Source organism: Lissotriton vulgaris, chromosome 11, assembly GCF_964263255.1.
Source record: "Lissotriton vulgaris chromosome 11, aLisVul1.2, whole genome shotgun sequence".
In the NCBI taxonomy this organism is placed as follows: domain Eukaryota; kingdom Metazoa; phylum Chordata; class Amphibia; order Caudata; family Salamandridae; genus Lissotriton; species Lissotriton vulgaris.
The window spans coordinates 487,440,862-487,456,170 of NC_141699.1; the positions used below are offsets into that span (position 1 = coordinate 487,440,862).

At 43.8% G+C, this 15,309-nt stretch overlaps 1 protein-coding gene across 1 annotated transcript in view; it reads left to right on the top strand.

Annotated features, from left to right (window-relative positions):
• The window catches only part of LOXL2 (lysyl oxidase like 2), a 445,269-nt gene that overhangs the window by 348,216 nt on the left and 81,744 nt on the right, over positions 1–15,309 (top strand). The window contains exon 8 of the mRNA XM_086943561.1: positions 9,420–9,587. Within this exon, the coding sequence (XP_086799687.1) occupies positions 9,420–9,587 (168 nt within the window). The remainder of the gene's footprint in view (positions 1–9,419; positions 9,588–15,309) is intronic.

Below are 15,309 nucleotides of genomic sequence, written 5' to 3' on the forward strand. Positions count from 1 at the left end.
TCATTAATGCAAATGAGTTCTCACGTGTGTCTAAAGGCAGAATAATCTTGAGGAGGTTAGACCTGAGACCAGGAGGGTATGCGGGGCGCCCCATCTCCATGAAAGGGTACTTCCTAAGCAAGATCGAGTACAGAAACAGGTCTACTGTCTCCAAGGTATATGTGTCCACTGTAGGGGATAACATTTTGGGGTGGCGTGCACAAAAGGGGTTAGGGGTGTACCTCAATCCCAACAGTAATCCCCAAATTTTAATACAGGAGATACAGGAGGGTGAGGCTAACTTCACAAGAGAATTTGAAGAAGTATTTAGAGAAGGGCTTGGGTGTTTGAAGAACTACTGCCACAAAATCAAATTGAAGAAGGATGCCAAGCCCGTCGTAGCAAAAGTCAGAAGACTCCCCATAGCCATTCAGGAGGAGGTCAGATCTGAGCTTGAAAAACTGTGCAAGGCAGGAGTTATCGAACCTGTGGAAGCGACCGAATGGTTGGCGCCCATCGTGGCAGCGAAGAAAAAGGATGGGTCAGTCCGGCTCTGCATTGATTTGAGGGCACTCAACAAAGAGGTCGTCGTTGACCGATACCCCTTGCCGAACATCACCCAAATGATGAGCATGCTTGAGGGTGCCAAGGTGTTTTCCACCCTCGATCTCACCTCGGCCTATTTCCAGATAAAACTCCACGAGGAGTCTCAAGAACTCACTGCTTTTGTGACACCCATGGGCGCTTACAAGTTCAAGAGGATGCCTTTCGGCCTAGTCTCGGCGGCTGCCGTCTTTCAAAGAATCATGGGCAACATCCTAAAGGGCATCCCGGGCGTCATGTGCTACCAGGATGACGTACTGGTGTTCGCAAAAAACCAAGTTGAGCATGATCAGAGACTTAGATGTGTACTGAGGAGGTTTTTGTCCCAGGGTCTTACCGTGAAGAAGGACAAATGCGTTTTTAGCTGTGCCGAGTTGGATTTCCTGGGTCACAAGATTACAGCAGGAGGCATACGTCCTAAGGTCGAGCTTCAAGACACCATTGTGAATTTGTCACCACCCAAGAACAAAGACGAGATCAAATCATTCATGGGGATGCTGGAGTTTTATGGCAAGTTCATCAGAAACCTAGCTGGCAGGACTTACGCCATCAGGCTGTTACTGAAGAAAGAAAGCGAGTTCAAATGGAGCCAAGACTGCCAGGGCGAATTCGAGGATGTAAGGAGAGCTCTTGCGGAAGCCCCTAGTTTGAAGTCCTACATGCCCGGCCGGACAACGATCCTCACCACTGATGCAAGTGCAAAAGGGTTGGGAGCGGTTCTCACCCAGAAAGGTGTGGAAGGAGAAGAAACGGTGGCCTTCGCCTCAAGGTCACTCCAAAAATCTGAGAACAACTACTCGGTCATTGAAAAGGAAGCATTGGCGGTATCCTGGGCAGTAGGCAAATTCAGAGACTTCCTGTGGGGTACGCAGTTCACCCTCCGAACCGACCACAAACCGTTGGTAGAAGTGTTCAGCAAGAAGGGTTTGGATGCCATCTCCAGTAGGATAAGGCGTTGGGTGGTCAGTCTCCAGGAGTACACCTTCAATGTCGAGTATGTTCCGGGAACACAAAACCTTGCAGCCGACTGTCTGTCCAGGCTTGTCAGTGAAAAAGAAGCGAGTGAAATGCGAGACAAAACAGATGAAGATGAAGAAGGATTCATGGTTGAGAATGTCTGCACCATCCAGAAGGCGTTGGGAGAAGAAACGTGGAGAAAGGCACAAGATGAGGACAAGACCATGGAAGAAGTTTGCAGAAGAGTGAGAGGTGGATGGAAGCACGAGGACAAACGTGTTGAAGACCTGCGGCCCTTCCAGGCTGTAAAAGATTGAGTTAACCATTGTCGATGGATGCCTGTTCAGGGGAACAAGACTTGTCCCACCAGCTAGTGTGAGAGACAACCTGGTCGAGATAGCTCACGAAGGGCACTTAGGAATCACTAAGACCAAGCAAAGACTCAGGGAGAGCTATTGGTGGCCGAACATGGACCTGATCACGGAAAGAAGAATCAGGGGGTGCATCCCGTGCTGCAATAGTGACAAGGTCTTGAAGCAACAGACACCACCCATGGTGTGTAGGCCGCCCCCGTCTGGACCTTGGGACGAGTTGGCTTTGGACATTTTGGGCCCGTTGTCCGGGGAACTGCGAACACCTTACATCTTGGTGCTCGTGGATCTGTACTCTCGGTGGCCGGAGATAAAACTCGTCAATGAAGTCACAACAAAAACCGTCATCGGATTCTTGCAGGAAGTATTTATCCGTGAGGGGCTCCCCAGCAACATCCTCACCGACAACGGGGTGCAACTATGCTCGAAAGAGATGGAGGACTTCCTGAGAGAAAGAGGCATCAGACATAAGCGATGCGCTTTGTACCACCCAGAAACCAATGGCATGGTCGAGCGTTTTAATAAAACCATCAAGGAGAGCATCCAGCTGGCCAAGGCCAATGGCATAAGTTGGAAAGAGGAGGTGTGGAGGCGTCTGGAAGCATACAGGTTCACGCCGCATCAGTCGACAGGCGTCACCCCGTTCGAACTGCTCCGCGCAAGGACACCCAACACTAAGCTTACCCCGGGGTGGATGGAATGGCACAAGGGGTGGTCGGACCGAGCCAGAGAAAGGGACAGTCTGAGGAAGCAAGAACAAGCCATGAAGGTGAGAAAGAAAGGTTACGACCAACGCAAGGCCACACGGGAGGTTGGTTTCAAAGTAGGGGATAACATCAAAATCAGAGCTCCCACAGGGAAGGCAAGCTGGTCAGACTACAGCAGTCCCACAAAGATCACAAAACTTTTCAAGAATGCAGTCAAAACCCAAGAAGGGAAAATATGGAACCTAGGGAGGGTTGTAAAGTACCACCCTCCAGCAGAAGGCCTTGAAGGTGCAAGGGGGAGGGAGAGTGGTCCTAGACTGGATAGCGGTTTTGCCAGCAGGAGGCCGTCAGGCGTCCCTCTCCCAGGTCTCAGGTCTAACAGGAGAGTGATCAGACCTCCCAGGCATTTCAACCAATATGTAATGATGTAACCTATGACATTGCTGCCTAATGTAAGCTGTAAGCCTTTCCTCCTTTTCAGGTTCCTGTTTTTGGTTCTACCTAATGTTTTCTGTTTCTGCAGGGAAGGGGGATGTGTGGTATCTCCCTCTCTCTGCCTCCCCCGGCGGCTCCGCATGTGATGGTGCTGCTCGCGGTGACATCACTTAGAATGCCACCGCGACCAGCGTTCCAAGGCGAGCGCCGGGGACACTCTGAGGCGACAGGAGTTCGAGAGGCTGTGGCTGAGGTCACGGCAGTGTATACTTTAAAATAAATGGCATTTGGAGTTCACCACCCTGTGTTCGGGTCTTCCTTTTGGTGAACACTACACCTACCTCCCAGCCAAAGACTTCCAAACTGCAGTACAAGCACTAGTCATCCCACGAATTGAATACGGCAGCACCGCCCTCTGCGGACTCCCACTAACTACAACCGCACCACTAAAAGTGTCTCTAAATGCTGCAGCGAGACTCATCACTGGGTCAAAAAAGCACTCCCACATTACCCCCGACTTGAAGTCCCTGAATTGGCTGCCTTTTGAAGCCAGAATACATCTGAAAATCGCCTGCATGACACACAAGGCGGTACACCTAAACTCACCCGGCTACCTTGCTCAGAAATTGACAATCTCTGGGGGAATCAGAAACACGAGAGGCACAAACAATCTTCTGCTGAAACCTCGAAGATTCCGGAAGGAAAAAACTTACAAGCGCTCCTTCTCAGGAATGGCGCCTAGGATTTGGAACTCACTCCCTCCCGAAACCAGGCTTATCTCCTCCACTACACTCTTTAAAAAAGAAGTAAAAGCTATCCTCATGGCTAAATACACTTGAACTACTATCTCGAACCCTATTAACACCGATCTGTATTACATGCTTGACCCCTTTACTTATTTGTATGAGTTGTCTTATTACTCACATGATTGGCTCTGCAGTCACCTATTTGTATTATTTGTACTGTGTGATCTATTGATTTACTTATTTGACTTTGTTCCCTCATGTACCCTTCTATGTAAAGCGCTCTGATATCTGTGAAGATCTTGTTCGCGCTATATAAAACTTTGAAAATAAATAAATAAATAAGGTTGCATGGGGTCACCTTTTCAGCAGTCCTCCAGCTGGTCGTAGGAAAACCATGTGAACATTATAAACGTTTTTGATTAGGGCGGTATAATTAAAATCTAATAAATGCTGGAAAGAGTACTGATAGTGATGAAAAAAGGGAGAGGGCCAAGTTTTGAAAATGCAATATTCTATGTTTGTTCAGGAAGCTGGCTATGTTGTTGAAAGGCGCCGGGTCAACTCGGTAATGAATTTACAGCAGGCACGCTCGCTACATCCCTCTGATCGGTATTTCTGTCTTGCTCAAACGTCCTGCATTCTGGCCATGATGCTCCAAGCACCTGGGCACGGATCCTCATACATGATTGAAATTCTCAACTTCATACCACAATCTACTGACTTAATTGAAAACATGGACTTCCGGTGCCACAATTCCATACCCGATTCAATAGTTTAACTTGCCAGAGCTCGCAACATCCAGAAAACCAACAGCCAAAAATGTCTCTTTGCAATTCATTGGCTCAGTATTGTTTTTGCTTGTCACAGCCACTCAGCATTTTATCGTGCAGCGGTCAACATACTACAACTTAAAATAGACCCAATCCCACATTATTGCTGTAGTCACATCTTTCCTCTCCTTCAAACTGACCATAAAAAATAGACTGATGAGAGACATGGGAAATGTACACCTGATAGTCAGGCTTCCACAACCTGCCTAAATGCACAATGTGCACTGAATCTAAGTTGTGTCAGTGTTCAAATACAAGACACACCTAATAACCAGGCAGAAGCCTTTTTAAAATAGCTGTCTATAGCGCGGACATGACCCTTGTGGGTATCAGAACGCTTTACAGAATTACAGAGTGCCGAGTTGTATAAGTAATATTAGAACATTGGAATGTTGGGAGCTCCATTGCAGACAATGGAGTGTACCCTGCTTCTATGGGCCGGTAAAGGCCCGCAGAGCAACATTCCAATGTTCTACAAAGGCTTCTCAAAGTTCGAGGGGATTTATATCCCCTCGAGCTTCGAGAACCCTTTGTTTAATTTGTTAGAACATTCTGCCCTCTAGTGGCAGAATGTTCTTATAGCCCTTCGTAGCAGGGCTATACCGGCTATTAAAGTCCTGCTGTTTCGTTAAAGTCCCTCGCCTTCGGCTCGGGCCTTTAACGATTCAGCGGGCCTTTAATAGCCGGTATAGCCCGCTACGGCGGGCAATAAGGCTATAATAAACTATTCATTACAAATTCACTAACAGTCGAACAGCATGGTTACATCGTTAATAGCAACATAATTTCATAGTTCATCCACTGCAAATAGCATAGTTGAGAAGCAAGGGGTTAACAGGGGTATTGCACGGAGGAGCGCATTAGGTAGCCAGCGATAGTTAGCCCCAGATTTGGTCGGAACAGGGTGAAGACCTTTCTCCTTTCGGAAAAATGTTTTTTCCCGTAAAGAAAACAAATGTGCATTCTCACAGGGGCTCATATTGCTACCGCTGTGTGGTGTTCCACGCTATGGAGGACTTTGCACATCTGGAATATGAGCCGGCTGTGAATAAGTTCTACAGATTTATGAACAACTAAGGTATATTAAATAGGTTAGCTGTGCTTTATTAAAGTTATTCTGCCACATTTGTTGCCAAATGAGATGATCAGTTTTAGAGAAATATTTGTAAACCAGATTCGAGTATAGGGTGTACAAAGGTAAATAATCATATGACATTCGAAACATATTGGTACACTTTTAAATTATTTTATCACTTTTTGTCCTAATAAGTCCTTTTAGCAATACCAACGGTATGGGTTTCTCAACCAAAAGGTTTTTGTGGCATAGCAGCAACATGGTGCGCAATTTTGAACAAAATTAGATACATGTAAGAGCTTTGGGAAGGTAGGTGATTCTTTTGCCAATATATTTTTGCAAACAAAGATCAACATTATTTCTTAAAATTATTATTAGACCAGTAGAATTGAAAAAACTGCCATAAAATGGCCTAAAAAAACTCACGAAACGTCCTGCCAATGCATGGAATTACAACTAAGTGAGCGTGTTATTTTGCCAAATTCAGCATGATGATGAAATTGTAAACAACATGAAATTGCAACATAACTGGCATTTGTGCAAATGGCAAATCACCATCAATTTGCTTGTGATTTTACTATGGAACAGAGAATCTAAGATTCCTCTTCTCCACACATATGGATGTGTTTAGGGAATTGCTCAGAGCTGCTTGCCTGTAGATCAAACTGTGACATCCAACGTTTTGTATCTGCTTCCGTTTGAGTCTGAACTTTTTCTGATTTCAATACTTTCAGAATGATCATGATGAGTGATCACCCCCTATGAAGCGCTGGGTAATGGGAATATCTTAAGTGTTGACACTTATATGTAAATTGAGTTGGAATAGAAACTTTACAGATGTCATTGCTGCTGTAAGCAAATTGCCGATTGCATTTGAGTAGAGTTATTTAAACCTTTGGAGAGAGTATGCTTTGGAAATCTAAATGCAGGCGATCAAATACATTTATTTTTCCTCCAGAGCCCATTGATGACCTCTGACATTTGGCTCGAGGCTCTGTTGGTATGGGGCCAAGCAAGCTCCTGGTACAGATTTCTGAATAGTTAATATGAGAGCATTGTCTGATTGAATTCAACATCTGTATCTTATCACGTCTTTAAGAGTCGTGGATTTAATCAACGGATAGCTGCTTCGGACGCGCGCATTGATGAAACTAAATACTTCTTTTCCTTCGTTTAGTAATTTGATATCAGATTAGCCAAATGCTGGTGGTTTCTGCTTTCAGTCTGGGATTGACATCCTAGTTTTTTGCAGAGCTTGTGGGCAGTGTGGTCATTATGGTTAAGTCGGACAATGTGTTACATGTAAAGGTCTGTTCTGGTAACATTGATTAGGGCCGGACTGGCTGTAGCTGGCACCGGGCGATTCCCCGGTGGGCCGCTAGGGTGGGGGCTAGTTTTGGGCCCCTGGGGGGCTGTTTTTTACCATGCTTGGTTTTACAGCATAGCTGCAATATCGCCAATGTAACAAAATCTGCTGAAACCGGCCCCTGCAAACAGCTTGGCCTCACCCCCTCCAATCTCCCCGGGGAGGAGGGGGGGGGGGGCGGCCAAGCAGTTTGCCAGGGTCGGTTTCGGTTCCCAGTCCGACAGTGACATCGATGCATGTATAGTGAATGCTTGAACCCTCGCATAATGAACTGGGCTATGAACCGCTAAATAGAGAAGATTATTTCTCATAACTGCTGCTTCCTCCTGTTAAATCAAAATGGATCTCCATAGCACATTTCTTGGACCATAGTATCACTTTCAGTGGCGTAAATGGGCGAAAGGATCACTTAAGAAACATCTATTTGGTTGTTTCTATGGAGGAATTGAAGGTGGGGAAGTCAGTCGGTTTGAGGGTTAATTTTTGTGTTTACTATTGTACCCGACTCGAGATTCGAACATGCTAATAAGCCCATTTAACCCATAAAACATAATAAAATCCAAATTCACACCCAAAATCAATTCTATTACTGAACCTTTAAATCATTGAGGTACATTAGTAAATATAATAATGGAATCAAAATGCAGAACGATAACAACCAATTACTATGACTTTCATTTTGGCTCAATAGTCATCAGTGTTTTGTTAATGATAACCAATATAGTGACTCACTAAATGAACACGATAGCAATTTCAGATAAATCGGATGGAAAACAGGAAAAAATGAACAATCTATGAATAAATGCATTAAAGCAAGAAATGCCAGATGATTCACTGTGAATAATAACAGCAATGAAGCAATTAAGCCGAAAAAAGTCTGTAGGCTGTGATTATGGCAAATAACTACTGGTGACTGTTCCACCAGTGTGTACGTGGGGCTTCCGGAATGGTGGTTAGAACCTTATCTTGGCCCCCTTTCTAAATTGCATTCTCTAGAATAAAAAAAAAAGAAGTTTCGCTGATACGATTTTGATGAGAAATTCTGTTTAAATGATCATGGCAATGTATATTCTGACAGGATTATATAATATAATCAATCGGCCTGAGCATACATTTTTCCGAGAAATCATTTGTTTCAGAGATAAACATAGGTTCATGATTTTGATAAATGCAGGAAATATAACTGCTTGGACTCTCATTATGAGTTGCCTGAAAATACTGATGCAGTGTTCCCCTTGTATGGCTGCCAGAGGCGGGGATTGGTAACAGCGAGGTGTCAGTATTCCGAGCCGTAGCCTGAAAAATTGGAAATTACCTGAGGAATCAGTTTCAGCTTCAGATGCCTTGTGGTAATTTCTTATTTTCTGGTGGTTTTCCACCCACACATTATTTTAGGTGGTTACTGATGAAACATCTGTCTGTATTGCATATGTACTGCAATACTTCCAGCATCGCAACTGCTGGTAAAGGATATTCCCCTAATTTAGGGGGAAAGTGCAAAGTTCAGTGGAGAGTTGCCCATTACAATTTTCGCATATATGGAGTACATTCTGTTTTCTCTGAGTTGAGTTCCTGCTCCAGAACTGTAAGGAATTTTATTTACCATTCTAAATTGGGCCGTTCTTAGGGGTCTATACTTTTCTATGTCCCTTTGTGTCCGTGAAACAGTACTGTGTGCCCCTAAGTGTTGCCCTCAAGTGCTCCCCGTTTGTTGCCAGGTCCATATCTCGTTCAGCTTTACTCTCCTATGATCTGCTCCGACTCCTCCTTTCATCGGACTGCTCAGGCACTACAGCGGAGCGGCACAGACTCCAGTCAGCGGATTTAGCTTTGCTCTATCCACATACCACGTTCTTTCCCTCAGTTCTACCCGCAAACAACCTGCCGGGAAAAATAATAACCTGTTGAGAGTTGAAAAGAGAACAATATATATGAACAGTTTACAGGAAGATGACGGATGTAAGGAGAGATTCAAAACCATTGAGAAGGGGTTAGAGTCAAGCGCATAAGCAAAAATGAAATGTTATAATATGTTAACCTTCATAGGTCTGTCTGTTTATTATTTATGGCTTTGAGACACTTGATTTACACATCTGTACAATGTATGGCTTCTAAATTAATTTTTAAAGCACTTACTTCCTTCACTGTGGTTACAAAACATCCTCCATTCCTGCCAGATGTGCACTTAATGCTGGATAAAAAGAGAGATCCAATTTAAGATTTGCAGTAAATTTGTGGAGGCCTGTGACTGATCACTCCTTTTTATGTAACAATGGTGAGGGGCATATATAAACTAGAAAATAGTTTTTTTAACCTAAAATTGTATTCTTTCTCTTCTGCCTGTCTGCAGGTGCGTTTAAGTGGGGGCCGCACACCGAATGAGGGCCGCGTAGAGGTCCTGATGCAGCAGAATGGCACCATGAGGTGGGGCACAATCTGCAGTGATGGCTGGGGAACCATGGAAGCCATGATCGTGTGCCGCCAGTTGGGGCTGGGATTCGCCAGCCATGCGTTCCAGGTATGTGCCTTAACCAAAACAGAATGTCCAGAGATTACACTGAACCTGATTCTCAAAAAGGGTGTACATCTTTTCTAGGTGCTCTTACGTATGGGTGTAAATTTATGACGCTTGGCAAACATTTCCAGGACTTCAGTTGCAGCTTTCCAAGTGACCTACAGGGGAAGTTATCTGACACATGATACTTCTTCAATGCAGAGTAGTGCACACAGCACACAGCATATCTCCTGATTGAGTGGAATGCAGACCACTGTGCAGATATACATTTTTTCTCTTTTTCTCTCCATGGAAAAAGTACATTTCTCCTTGGAGAAACTCTTGATACAGAATTCCCACGAATTCTTATAATGTCCTATTCTCCCTCCCACCATGAAAGGTGAGCTACCCCATCCCGTCCCTTGAGTAAATCTCCAACCATTTCGAGGGTGGGGAAGGGTGGGAGAGGAGGTTTTGAATGCTGAATGCTCATGATTTTGTGAATGTTTATAAATTCTCATGGTAATTCATGCCATAAACATCCCACTGCCCATGCTTTCTTACTGCACAATTTTACATGGTTGTGTCATGCGAATTAGGCAGCAGTAAATCAAATAAGGCTTGCTGGGTATCCATTTGTGGATGCCCCGCAGGTGTAAATGGAGGAAAGTTCACCTAGAAACATAACTTTATACCTGTAAATACCTTGCAGGTGTAAATAGAGGAAATGTCACCCACAAACATAGCTTTATACCCGTAAATACCTTTTCGAATCAGGCTCCTTATGTCGTAAATCTCCGTCTCTGATAAGTGTAGGCCACTGTTTTGGGGCCAGGTCTGAAGTTATTTCAGATTTAACAAATGTGGACATTTTCTGCCTGGAAAAGGGTACCTTGTTAGTATAAAACAGAATTTTAAAATACTGTCTTCCTTCACTGTTGTACAGAACATCCTCTATACCTACGTTCCATTAATTATAAGTAGAGCATGATGGACCTTCTGGCCTATTTTGTAAAAGATGGTAAATGTAAATGTAAATGTATTGGCATTTATATAGCGCACTACTTACCCGTAGGGTCCCAAGGCGCTTCGACCGCTGCGAAACCCTTCCTGGCTTCCCTGAGAGATGGTCCCTTTATCGGTATCTCCAGGGTGAGACCAGGCATCCCCGGCAGTCTGGTGGGGCCGTTAGTGAAGATGAGGCAAGCTAATGCCCAGAGTTGCCGAGTGTGATCGCTGATCAGAGTGGGCACCGAGGCGAGAGAATTATCGAGTCCGCTGACCCTGGTCCAGAAACCTGCCGCGCCGGGAATCGAACCCTGGTCCCGGGCTGTCCTCTGCTCTCAGGTCTGCCGCCTCTAACCAGTGAGCCACACTACTTCACTGATGAGTGAAGTGAGATCTTGGAGTGATAGACTTTGGCATAACAAAGATGGTCGATGCGCTTCAGGACAGGCATTGGCAAGTCAAAAATGTGAAATTATTTAAACATGAATTTAAAGGGCTCCCTCGGCTCACATATCCCTAAAAACATGAAAAAAGAAATGCATACCAAATGTTCCATGAGGGTGAAGATCACTGGATACCAATAGGCCTCACTTGCATTTTAAAACCCTACTAAAATATTTCTAAAACGTTTGCTGCAGTGTAAAAAGATACCAAAAAAGTTTGCCTTCTGTATACAGTGCCGCCATGAAAAAGAATTTAAGGTGTGATGATTCCACATGCTTTTGACTTGTGAAATAGTGTTTCATGCATTGTACTGTGCGATCTCAAAAGGAACCGCCATGACAGACCAAACAAACAAAAACCATGAGATGAGAGGGTAATATTCCTGTGAGGTGGAACCAAATCCCCCACTGTAGAGCTCCTTCTGTGTGGCCTTGTGTTTGGACCGACATTTATCTGACTTGTCAAAAACCCAACTCCACTGGGACTGTATATATCTCATCAATAAAGAACTCTCAATTGCAAGTGTGTCTCTGTAAGAGTGTGTCTTATTACACCAAAATCCTTGTGTCCCAGTGTTTATCAGACATGTTCCTTCAATACATTTTGGCAGGTGTGACCTGCTGAAATTTATTTGGAGAAAACTGAGGGACTGTGTGGTTAACTGCCATACTAGTATTTCGGGTCTGTGTGGTAACAGTAGCAAACGCACATACCTGGGCCACTTGTTATGAGATTCTAGGTAAATATTGAAGAAGTTGTAACAAAAGGTCTTGCAGCTCATTGCCCTGTAAAGCTAGACCTAAAAGTGTGTGGGCGAGTCTGAGGGATTCGAGCAACCCCTATGGGACTGCCAACATCTGCATGACATATTCCTTCATGCCATCTCACAGACATACAAAGTGGAGCAAGGGCCCCTTCAATTGTTGAGGCCCACCTGCATCTCTGAGACTACATGTGCATTTGTTATTGCCCAAGCAATACTATGGAAGTATCGCTTGTGCTTCACTACTGTCTGTTTCCCAACACTTTGGCGCATTCTCTTGCCGCCCTCCCAACATTGTGTGATGTAGTGTAGCGGTTGCCGTGTTCCAGATGGCGTGTCTTTGAATGGGTTTGCAGCCCGAGCAAAAAGAGCCTGTCTTTATGTTTTTGCCAGCTCTGTAATTCTCCTACAGATCACAGAAGTAGTTGCGGCTGTCCGACATAACCAGGATTAAGATCAGCTGTTGTTAATGGCAGCAAGTCAAAAACGTTAAATTATTTAAACATGAATTTCAAGGAGTCCCTTTGCTCACATATCCCTAAAAACATGAAAAAAGCAATGCATACCAAATGTGCCATGAGGATGAAGATCCCTGGATACCAAAGTCTTTGCTCATGCACATCTGTAATGATTGTACTTTTTCTTTTTTAGAACATGAAATGAGGTGTTTCTTCCAACATTAAATATCAATACAAAACTCTTTGCTGTCGTTTTAACTGTTGTATACATTGGAAGAGAAAGTTTAATATCTTTCCTCAATCAGGGATACACATTGGGTCTGAGGAATATTAGTTTGAACTGCTTTCCTTATAGGGGTGCCCCATACAATCATCTTTTATGTCTCCTGTCAACATATCATATAATACGTCTTCTGAGGCATGCAAAGGTATGTAGGTGATATTGAACAAGTTAGTGAAGATGGCCTACATGGGTTCAGTGTCTCCAGAAAATCTTTAGGACTTAGGTGATACACGTTCTTTCCGTGTGTCTGACCGACATGATTCAAGAAACACTACATAAGTTGGATATCGTCTAATCTTACTAGATTTTATAGAATTTCAAGATTAGTTTCTCATGCCATTTTATGTTGCATGCATGTAAAATTGCTGTATGCAGCCCTTAGATCACTTCAAAACACTGAAAGCAGGATTAGTGGGACAACAGAAGAGTTAAATAGCATGGTCAAGGGATGAAGAAAGGAGTGCCCATCTCAGATCCATTGTGCAGCACACATAGAAGGAGGAATTTGCCTCTCAGGATTGTTTTTCTGTAGGGAGGTGTCCCTTCCTGCACAAAAACAATCCTGTCAGCAATGCAGACACTCTTGCAGCATGGTGCAAGGATGCCTGCATTGGCGCTAGGCAGGCAAACTGGTTCCAGCGCAGGTACAAGGACAGGAGTGTGCTGTATTCTTTTAAATATGGCTCGATACCTGGTCTTTCCCTGTAAATGTGACTTGCTGCACTGCGTTGTGTTACTTTGCTATAAATATGTCCTTAAAGGTCTCTGCTTAGTTTGCACAAGAGAAGTATGCACTCTGGTAGTGAAGAGATTAATACAAATGTATATTCCTTCAATCTGCCATTTCTAGGAAATAATTTCACTCTGCTAAATGATTTAAGTGCTAGAAAAACGAATTAAATTAAACCAATATGAAATGCCTAGAAGGTAAATAAATAATAGTTGACTAGACTCAATTTGCTAGACACTGCTCAATGAAACTCTCTTACCCATGAATGTCTCATATATTTAGTTTCAGATGAACATTTTCCTGGAAAACAGAAATGTTCCATGCTAGAAATTCAAGTCAGTACATTCCAGCACAAAAACATAATATCAATCACACAGTCTAATCAGCATCCCCTGCAAAATCGAAGAAAATAATGTATCACGATCTCCAAGCCATGCTTGTTTATTGCTAATAAATTATTAACATATGTTTTACTCGTTCACTACAATGCACCAATATTAGTGAATGACTCGGGTAGCATGGCACAATATCCAATATTGTGCCAATAAAGCCATCGAAATATTCAATGTTGAAATAGTAAATGAGTGATGTGGATTTGTTTCGGATGCACAATCCCCACTGAAGTTGAACTGAACCCAAATCTTTACATATTTAAATTTTGAAAAAATGAATCAACTTGATGTCAGGAAATTGCAAAATGGTAAGTTAATGTTAAAAACCGGGACATTGCCAACCTTTTTTAAAAATCACTTTTCATTAATTTTATTAGCAACACATTACAAACATATCAATCAAATGAAATAGAGACAGATGGGCCCAGAAATATAAAAATTATAAATCACCATGATGCACAGATGGATAATACAGAGGTCCCAAGGGGCTGTGACGGAAAATCAACTCCATTTGTACGCCCCTTGTTCTGCATTGGCACTATAGTCGAGTCCCCTCTGCCAATCTTTCATGGAGAAAGGTTCTGGAAGGCTCCAATTGCACGCAGTTTCTTGCTTGCCAACCAAATAGCCAAGACGGGCTAGCGATCTTTGGGCTCTACAGGAGGGCCATCGCTCCATTATGCCCACAACGGCATCTATGGTGTCAGTAGGTTAAGTATATAGAATTTTGGCCAATAATGCATGTATCTAAATCCAATAAATTTGAATAATCGGACATTCCCAATGTGGTAAAATCTCACCAGAGGGCTCACACAGCGTGCACATGCGGGTTTAGTGGCTCTGCCCACCTTCCACGTCTGGTTGGGATTGTAGTATGTCCTGTGTATGTAGTGAAAATGGATCTCCCTAAGATTTCATGGAATGGCCAAGCCCTATACCTTCATCCTTGCTGCCTGCCATTCTCCATCATCCAACTTGCCCTGTGCCTTCATCCTTGCCGCCTGCCATTCCCCGACATCCAATTCTCCCAAGTCTCATCTCAAGGCAACTGTAGTGCTACCCAAGAGGTCTGGCGATTGGAAAAGCAGGGACTGTTAATCTTTTGTCCAGGAGGCTCCAATACCAGTCTGGCCTCCGAGGGGTAAAACTAGGGTACATCTATCAAAATATCCCTGTGTGCTGAGAGTGCATGCTGAAGCTAGAGATATCTAAAGAAGTGGGACTTCTGAAATGTGTAGTTGTGTGTGAGTTGGTCAAAAGTTTTCATATGGTCATCTTCCCACACACGTCTCCCAGGTGAAATATCCCAATGTGGTCCCGAGGTTTAATCTTTCCAGTTTTGTAACATGTCACAGCCGTGTCTCAAACCATAGAGTTGTCAAATGTGATGCTTTACCCAGCCATTTAATGTGCCCCTGTGCCTCAAGCCAACAGAGCAGGGGCAGTCAAGTCTTTTGGGAGAGAGTGTGGGGACGAAGTCTCATGCATAGTAAGTGTAGGGTACCACAGCACTTTAGGGTTTCAAGGTAGAGGCACATTGTTGGGTCAGCGCTGTCCCTAAACAGTCAGCCTCCAGTGTGAATCCTCTGTGCCACCCAATAATAACGGCACAAATCAGGAACACACTGATTACCCTGTTAAAAATGGTCATAGTGCATTTGGGAAATG